Source organism: Suillus fuscotomentosus (assembly GCF_016647785.1).
Source record: "Suillus fuscotomentosus strain FC203 chromosome Unknown F5891scaffold_83, whole genome shotgun sequence".
Classification (NCBI taxonomy): domain Eukaryota; kingdom Fungi; phylum Basidiomycota; class Agaricomycetes; order Boletales; family Suillaceae; genus Suillus; species Suillus fuscotomentosus.
In genome coordinates, this window is record NW_024539595.1 from 94,045 (window position 1) to 102,792 (window position 8,748).

At 46.9% G+C, this 8,748-nt stretch overlaps 2 protein-coding genes across 2 annotated transcripts; both read left to right on the forward strand.

Moving 5' to 3' along the window:
• Positions 1 to 1,524: 1,524 nt before the first annotated feature.
• Positions 1,525 to 2,156, forward strand: F5891DRAFT_961930 (uncharacterized protein; the record flags this gene model as incomplete). Its single annotated transcript, XM_041375858.1, has 2 exons — positions 1,525 to 2,011; positions 2,059 to 2,156. Coding segments are annotated over 2 exons (585 nt in total), but the record flags the coding sequence as incomplete, so codon positions are not given.
• Positions 2,157 to 2,495: 339 nt separating this feature from the next.
• Positions 2,496 to 3,309, forward strand: F5891DRAFT_1195485 (uncharacterized protein; the record flags this gene model as incomplete). Its single annotated transcript, XM_041368135.1, has 4 exons — positions 2,496 to 2,711; positions 2,766 to 2,812; positions 2,878 to 3,061; positions 3,109 to 3,309. The coding sequence occupies 4 exons, from the start codon at positions 2,496 to 2,498 to the stop codon at positions 3,307 to 3,309; spliced, it is 648 nt and encodes a 215-aa protein (XP_041219789.1).
• Between the last annotated feature and the right edge of the window lie 5,439 nt (positions 3,310 to 8,748).

The following is an 8,748-nucleotide window of genomic DNA, read 5'->3' on the forward strand; positions in this document are numbered from 1 at the left end:
CGTTCTGATAACCCGAGCATAGGAGAGCTCACATTATTTTGCCCGGCATGTCCTCAGCCTGGGATTAATGTGCTGGTTGTCAGAGGATGAATCTCTTGATGAGTGAGTCCTATTCTCAACCGCTGTGGTCTCCATAATAATACTAGTGATCCAAGCTGGAAATACACCCGGTCATTTGTGATGGACGGAAATTTCAAAGCCGAACATCTGCATCCCATTAAGCCATTCGATGAAGTTTGGCTGTCTGATGGGCTTGGATTCATGGTAGGAAAGGACAGGTATAAAATGCATCTGGCAGAGGCTGCTGACACAGTGGAAAAATCAAGCTGCAACAATCACCGGGCAGTAAATCAAGCTAATGCTGCTCGGCACAAGCTGGAGTCCACCGGTATCGGGGGAGTTGCCTGTGCCAGACACGGTTGCTTTGTCCCTCACTCCATGGTGGATTTTCAGAAAGGCGAAAGGCAAGCCACATCCACCATTCCCCATTCATGAGTTAACCATGGGTCACTTGCAGACAAATGAACATGGACTACGCCCTTTGCGAGGCTTCCCGGCACAACATGGAAGGCATCACCAGGGCTGTCACCTTCTATGATATTAATTGTCAATACAACAAACACTTTTGGGTTCAGGTGGATCGAAGTTGATTTCTAGAAATGGCACCACAACTAACCATCATTCCCGGAATTGGGTTGTGGCACGTTCATGGCCATCAGGACAGCTGCTATGTCCGATATGCTTCTAACTTTATTGAAGGCATTGGTCGGATCAATGGAGAGATAATGGAGATGCTATGGGCATGGCTCAATCTGATCTCCCCTGCTGCTCAGGGAATGTCATCTCCCCACCGAAAGGAATGCCTTGATTATCAGATGAATGACTCCAATTTCTGCAAGATGATTCGCATGAAAAGGACTCTATGCCGGAAATACCAACTGGCTAGGAATGGCATCTCAGAAAGTGGAAAGGCATTCGACAGACTCGATGAAGCAGCACCCTCACATTTGAAGACAGAATGGTTAGCCAGGGAGAGGATAGTTCAGTCAAGCAGATTGAATGATCCTTCAGCCATGGATGAATATGAGATCAATATCAAAAAAGGTACATTGAGCTCCATTGTCTCCATTGAGGTCTGAATTAATATTGCACTCAGCACCTAGCAAAAAGGAGATCGAGCTTAGATTGTTAGAGGAGGGTAACGCCCGCAATGCAGCACCCTCTCGCAGATCTGTGGCAACATGGATATCAACAGGGTTAGCAATTGAAGAGGCTCAGATTGCATTGCTCATCGAGGTCTGAAGGATCGGAAGAAGATCCACTGAGACACAGAGATTAGACATTGCCCGTCAACAGGATCAGCTCCAAGGCCAGATAGATGGATTTGCTCGGTCTGCTCTAACACATCTCGGGGAGGGATTTGATGCAGATGATGAACCTGAGGACTTGGACGTAGACATTCTAGATGATCTCGATGATGACCCGGCAGATTTCACAGAGACATCTCATACATGGACAAACTCTCCCAAGCTCACTATAATCCCATTGCCATCGAACCTGGGGGTTGATAGATGCAGACGATGCATGGCAGAGGATCTGATTCCCCTGGAGATGTCACTTTGTGAAGGGCAGGCCAATGATGCCCTTCACAATCTCCGCATTTACCTTTGCAACAAGGCCATCCTGTTCCAAACAACTGTTAGGCAGGCCAAATCCCAGGCCCTGAAAACTCGAGCTTGGTCCCAGGTGACGTCGGTGCAGCAGGCAGTCTCCCTCCATGCCAGCATATATACAAAGACAAGGAAGCAAATGATGAAACTTGAGCCAGGGCAAGACCAGCTTCAGAAATACAAACCCCTGCTTCGCGAGCAACTCAAAATCAGCACAGCAGTGGGCGACCCAAATGTCCGAGGTCAACGAAATGAATCTTTGGCTTGGTTTTGGTCTGTTGAAGTCGACCTTGGGGGTCCCGATCAATCGTGGAATGAGGAATGTGAGTTTCTGCTTGCATGTCATATCCAGCGGTTACCTGACTGGACCCATGCCAAGTTTACTGAGTCCATTGGCTGAGGGCAAAGGCACCACGGGATCAATGGAAGGAAGAAATGCTATTGGTCAAATTGGAGATGGATTGGACATGTAAGTTCTTTTTGTGAAAAACAACCCAATGGGGCGACCACATGCAGGAATCATTGGAGAAATGACTTCCAGGTCACAGATGCTATGCCGGAAGGCAATCCCAAATGTATTCATTGCTCGCACAGGATGCGCAGGCAGCTTTTCAAGACCTACAAAATGTGTTGATAGAGGCTGGAGATGAATGAACATTGTTTTCTCATGAAGTCTCTTTTTCCACATACACAATTGAGGCCCGGGAATTGTCCGGGTCAGCCCATGTCGGAGTTTGAATTTCGTATCCATCCATCAGTGATTCTTATCTTCACATCTTCACCATCTTTCACTTGTATTGCCAGCGTCATAGTCCTGTATTAGCCATGTCTGCAACTCCTGCATCCACTTCTGGCACTCTGAATGCCGAAAGCCATTACCGACCCCTGAAGCTGAGCCTTGCAACTATTTCCTGCACATTGGCAATGGCTGGATCGCGCGTCTGTGCATGCATCTCTCAATATCGGACGGAAGCTGCCAACAATGGTATATCTTCTGACCGGATCAAGTATTTTAAAGCTGGGCTGCAATGGGAGATGAATGTATGTTACCACTGCCCTGATGACTTTGTTGGTCAATGCTAAGAATTTGAGCAGACTTTTGTCACACCACTCCTGCAGTACTCCGCTTCACAGAATATTGTGTTGGTGGTTCCGGTCCCTGTCGCTTATATCCTTAAGTTGTATCCCATGCTAACCTGGAACACAGTTCCGGACGACATTTTTCATTCCACCTCCTTTCATTTCATGATGAGCCAATTGCAGGACATCTGTCCCAGATTGTGTTCGCATATACATGTCCATGGTGGATGGGAAACACCACAATCCCTGATCAACCATGGCAGTGGGATGAAATAATGGCTTCCTGCGTCTCTCACTACCAGTATTGGGCTGTAAGATCTTAGCTGAATTACCTTGATTGATGACTTATCTGTTTCAGCTTAATGTTGAGGATGATGCTTTGGTTCTTCCAGAGAAGTTGAAAAACACTTTGACTCCACCACTTATGGGACTGAGGTTCATTAAAGAACACATGGAAGCATTGATGGAGGAGCAAGATCAGGGCATCAAAGCCAAGATGGGAGAGGTGAAGATGTACACTGACATGTTAGAGAAATTGAGGAAAGGCAAAGGAGTGTAGTCCCATTCAGTCTTCATTGTATACAAGATGTAACATATTCTATGCATTCAAAAATCTTACATCCGAGTCCCGGACGCCCAGGTCCCAAGTCCCAAATTTCGGAGGTCGGAGTTTGGCGACCCAGAGCTCGGCAACTGTGTTGGGTGTCAGGGTATCCAGAGCATTGGAGATAGCATGTGTCAGTATTTTGAGTTTCATGGTTCATGTTTCGTGGTTATGGAATCGGGCGTCAGGGACTCGGTATTGAGAACAGTGTCGAGTCCCAGGTCACGAGCTCCAAGTCCCAAGTGCCGAACTCCGGGTCCCGAGTCCCGAATTTCGGAGGTTGGGGTTTGGCGACCTGGAGCTCGGCAACTGTGTTGGGTGTCAGGGTATCCAGAGCATTGGAGATAGCATGTGTCAGTATTTTGCATTTCATGGTTTATGTTTCGTGATTATGGAATCGGGCGTCAGGGACTCGGTATTGAGAACAGTGTCGAGTCCCAGGTCACGAGCTCCGAGTTCCGAGTGCCGAACCCTGGGTCCTGAGTCCCGAATTTCGGAGGTCAGGGTTCGGCGGCCCGGAGCTCGGCAACTGTATTTAAAGCATTGGAGATAGCATTTGTCAGTATTTTCCATTTCATGGTTCATGTTTCGTGGTTATGGAATCGGGCGTCAGGGACTCGGTATTCAGAACAGTGTCGAGTCCGGAGTCCACAATGTCAGGGCTCAGGGTTTTGTCAAATGTGTATGGCAATAACAAATGTTAATTCGAGCGTATTTATACATCTTCCCCCAGTCTCAAATATCACATGCTGAGGTCTGGGTGTTGGGACTCAGTAACCTGGCACCTGGGACTCCCATATGTCAAGTCACGAGTTCCAATTATCGAATACCGAGGCTTGCATCCAAATTATTCAGTCCCACATATCACTTTGCAAATGCTCAAAATTGAGTATTGAGGTCCGGATAACTATTGGTACATGGTATTCATTTGTTGGAATGTATATAGGTCACAATGCTTGCTCTTTGTTTGATCTTTCACACGCTGTATGGACCATCCACACTAGCCCATCCACATGATGGAACACCAGCGTAAATGTGAACAGCATCCCTCATATACCATGCCCAAGCAATCTGATCCCCTTCCACATCATAAACTCCATGTCTCACAATCCTTCCGGAAAACACAATCATACAGCCGGAATTGTACTTGAACTCCAGCTGAAGGCTTGGCATTGTCATCCGAGCATTAGAATAGTTCCCCACGGTGGTGAGAATGTCGAAGCATTCAGCAATGGACATGTGGTCTTGATGATGGGGGGTTTCCCGATTGGAAATGATGGAGAGGGTGTTAAACACAGATGCCCAGTACTACAGGGCCTCCGGCATCTGTGGTAGATCCTTGCTTACTGCTATATTTCCAAGGTTTGACAAGGTTCTCAATCCTGCCCAGTACTGCTCAGGATGCATGACTCTGAGTGCCGCAGACGCGATGGCTGCTGGCCTTGCAATGGCTTTGAGAATATTCTCACAGGAAGGTCCCTTCAATGATGCAGATACCTCCGGATCTGACACATTCTTTGAGATTGGTGAGTATGACTGCCGGAATCACCATCCCATCAGATCCTACCTCATGTCCCTGTTGAAACCATGCCGGAGATAGATTGATGCATCTGGGAGTTGGTCCAACATCTTCCAAGCCCCGGTTGAACAATGTTTGATTAGTTCGCCAATTGCCATCAGCCCTTACACTTTTTTCCAGGCTTGGAGTGAGCAAATTGGTGGCCTCCCTGATTTCCTTCTGTAGGTTCCATTAATATTCAATATCCATTGAGTAACAATGTATATTACACACCTGGGTGGTGTCGGTCAGGGCGTCTGGGAGGTACCATGCAATGATGGCACCGGATGCATTGAGAATTGTGGCAGGTTCGTTGACCAACCTTTTGCCTTCATGGCCAGGAGGACACCTCTCAAGCAACCTCGCCTCTCTATGTTCATTATGCCTGGTGTCCTTCGGGGAGATCAATTTGCTATATCTTGCAATATCCATCTGCATCTAAACTGTCATGCAGGAATTTGAATGATAAAATGAATTTTCTGAATCTGCACGAAGACCCACTGAGATTTTTATATGCCTTTATGAGTACATCAGCCAAGCGATCGCACGCCATCACCAGATCAGTGTCTAGGTTGGGGGAAGGTATGACTGGGCCTCCTCCAGTCTTCTCTGCCTTGAATTCCTGTTTGGTATATCCCCATGCTTCATAAGTCACAGTCAGGGCCCAAGTGCACCAGATGTTTATGCTATCAGGAGGGGAAGGGGAAGAACCGTTCATGCTGGATGTTAATCTTGGGAAATCAGACGCTGAATGCTGGATGTCCGGACTTTGGTGTTATAGGGGGTGGAGATAGAAAGGATCAGATAAAGGAGCCTGGGATAATTTTGGCTGTCAAAGCTGTATTATTATCCATTGCTCAATGAAATACTACCTGTTTGGAAGTGTGCTGGTCATCAGATATTCATTTGTCGATTCATGGGTCCCAGAACTTGGAAGTCGGTACGGTTGACCCATATTTGGGTGGTCGGAATTTGGCGTCTCATAGGGCAACACAAGCTTCGCACAGCCATGTCAGGAGATCACCTGCTGCTCCGGGAACTCGGTAACTTTGATTTATTACCTCATCTGAGTACGGTTGACTCACATTTTGGTGGTCGGAACTTGGCTTCTCGTAGGGCAACACAAGCTTTGCACCCCAGATTCCACATTCTGCAAGACAACCTAAGCACCATCAAAGGCCATGTCAAAAGAGCACCTGCTGCTCTCTTCAGAAACATCTCAACTTCGGTTGGCCATTTAACACGGAAAGTATTAACCAAATTATGTGTTGGGTTCCGGGTCCCGGAACTCGGTACAGTTGATTCAAATTCTGGTGGTCGGAACTTGGCTTCTCATAGGGCAACACAAGCCTCGCACCCCAGATTCCACATTCTGCAAGACAACCTGTGCACCATCAAAAAGTATTAATTAAATTATGTGTTGAGTTCTGGGTCCCGGAACTTGGAACTCGGAACTTGGTACAGTTGACTCAAATTCTGGTGGTCAGAACTTGGCGTCTCGTAGGGCAACACAAGCTTTGCACCGCCATGTCAGGAGATCACCTGATGCTCTGGGAACTTGGTAACTTTGATTTATTACCTCCTCTGATTTGGTTGATGTACAACTACCTCAGCTCCATCATGTCTACAATTATGATACACATGGGCCCACTCATCTATATTTTATACCACCCTCGGCCCACCCATCTAATACAACATCCCATACAACACCCTCGGCCCACCGGTCTAATTAATATGCATCTGGGCCCACCCGTATAATACAATATTTTATAATACCCTCGGCCCACCTGTCTAATACAATATTTTATGATACCCTTGGCCCACCCATCTAATTTAATATGTGTCTGGGCCCACCCATGAATGTGATAACAAGTACCTACCCATCTATCTCATACACATCTACCTTAATACACCCATCTGCATAATATCCAACTACCTCGGCCCACCCGTCTACCTAATATTCATGTACATCGGCCCACTCATCTATTCTATATATTCCCTGCATGGGCCCACCCACCTCCATCAGGAATAATTTGCCTCCCGGCCCATCCGTCATAGTCGAGGATATTGTTATCCTGGGCCCATGGTCCACTGGCCCGTATCATACGGGATATTATGCATGTCCGTTCCCTCGTATTATACAGAGATAGGTCACTGTAATATGTGAAAGGAGGGTTAAAGTCAATTTCATCGTCTTCTGGCCTACTGCATACAGCAGTTGTCAATGCTCTGCTATCCGCTGTGAGTTGTGCATGCTTCCGAAGCCTGTCAGTGTCTCGCTCATCCTTGCACTCATGAACAGCTTCCCAGTTTGTCATAACATCACTACTGCCTGCTGAAAACTCATATGCTGCACAGGCCACAATAGGATCTTCATCCTGCACGAGAAGCTCCGTGCAAATACTAAAGGGTTTGAAGTGAGACAGGGCGAAAATGTCCCACATCCTCGAGTTTGTTCAACGAGGAATAGACATTCCGATGACGCGAGGGACGAGTTCATGAGCCCCATCCCCTCGCTGTGCATTCGTGTGTTCAACTAAAACATGTGAGTGGTGGGATGGATGCCCTGTCTTCAGTGGATGCAAACACAGGACACCAAGGCAGGTCTCGAACATGTTTTTGATTTTGGCACTTCGATTGATTGGTTCCACTCAGACACAATGGCAGAATTCATAGAAGTTCATGTCTGCCAGAGAATCTGCACGGTATAGGTAATGGTGAACTTGGTTGGCCTCAAGAAGTTGACCCTGTCCATCAGTAGCAATCCGCATGGGGACATGCTCAGCGTTGTCGTCGTCCTGGCTAGCCAATAAATCATGTTCACTGCTGATTTGGGTGCGTGTTAACCATGGATACCGTTGTTTGACATACACGACGACTAGAGACGATAACATGGGCATGGTTTGATGAGAAGAGATGCCGTCGCCAAATCCCCGGATGTATCACATGGCTTGTTGTGCATGAACTTGTTGCTGTCCGTTGAACTGGGACAAACACTTATGCAACAGAATCCTCGTGTTCTCTGTGACAGATGTCCCAGGACCGCATGCTGGAATGCAAGCTACTGCCCGAGAAAGCAATGATAGCATTTTGTATGTTTTGACATCCATTTGTGTTATATAGTCCAAAATGTAGAACATGGCAGCCTTGGCCCCTCAGCCAGACAATATCCATTTGATATCATGGTTGTGTCTGCAAAACACCAAGATGTAAGGATTGAAGTAGTTCACATTGGCATCGCAACACATCAGAAACACAGAATTGGTGTCTGGGTCAAATGAGGAGGCTTCTACAACCTCATGTGGGAACAAGAAACGACATCAATCCTTATTCTCATATTTGTGACACACCGGATGGCATTGGTGACGCTGCAAAGCTTCTCCACATCGTTTTATTTCAGTGACATACACACATTCCCATGCATTCACCACTTCTAACGATGCCTAAGGTTCTGGGGGTTTAGGAGGCTGCTGTATGCGGGGTTAAAACTTGGGATCAATGATGTCCTCAGTGTCAGGCAGGTGATGGTGAATGATATCTTCGAAAAATGCAAAAAAATGTGTCTGGTATTTGGACGATCCATGTAAGCGGTCATGGATAACAGACGGATTCTGACCACAATCCAGCCAAATGAGAAAATGACCATGTAACAAGCCATGTTCAGTAAATTCTGTGGTGCCATAAAAGGCATGTATGAATCCTAGAATACCACCTGTGGGAGTTGCTCGGTTGCTATCAAAGTCCCAGCCTAGCAGGTAGCGGAACAACACCTTGTAAGAAAACTCAAAGAAATCTGCAGCTGCCACTGGATCTTGTGCAAGTCGGAGGGCACGTTC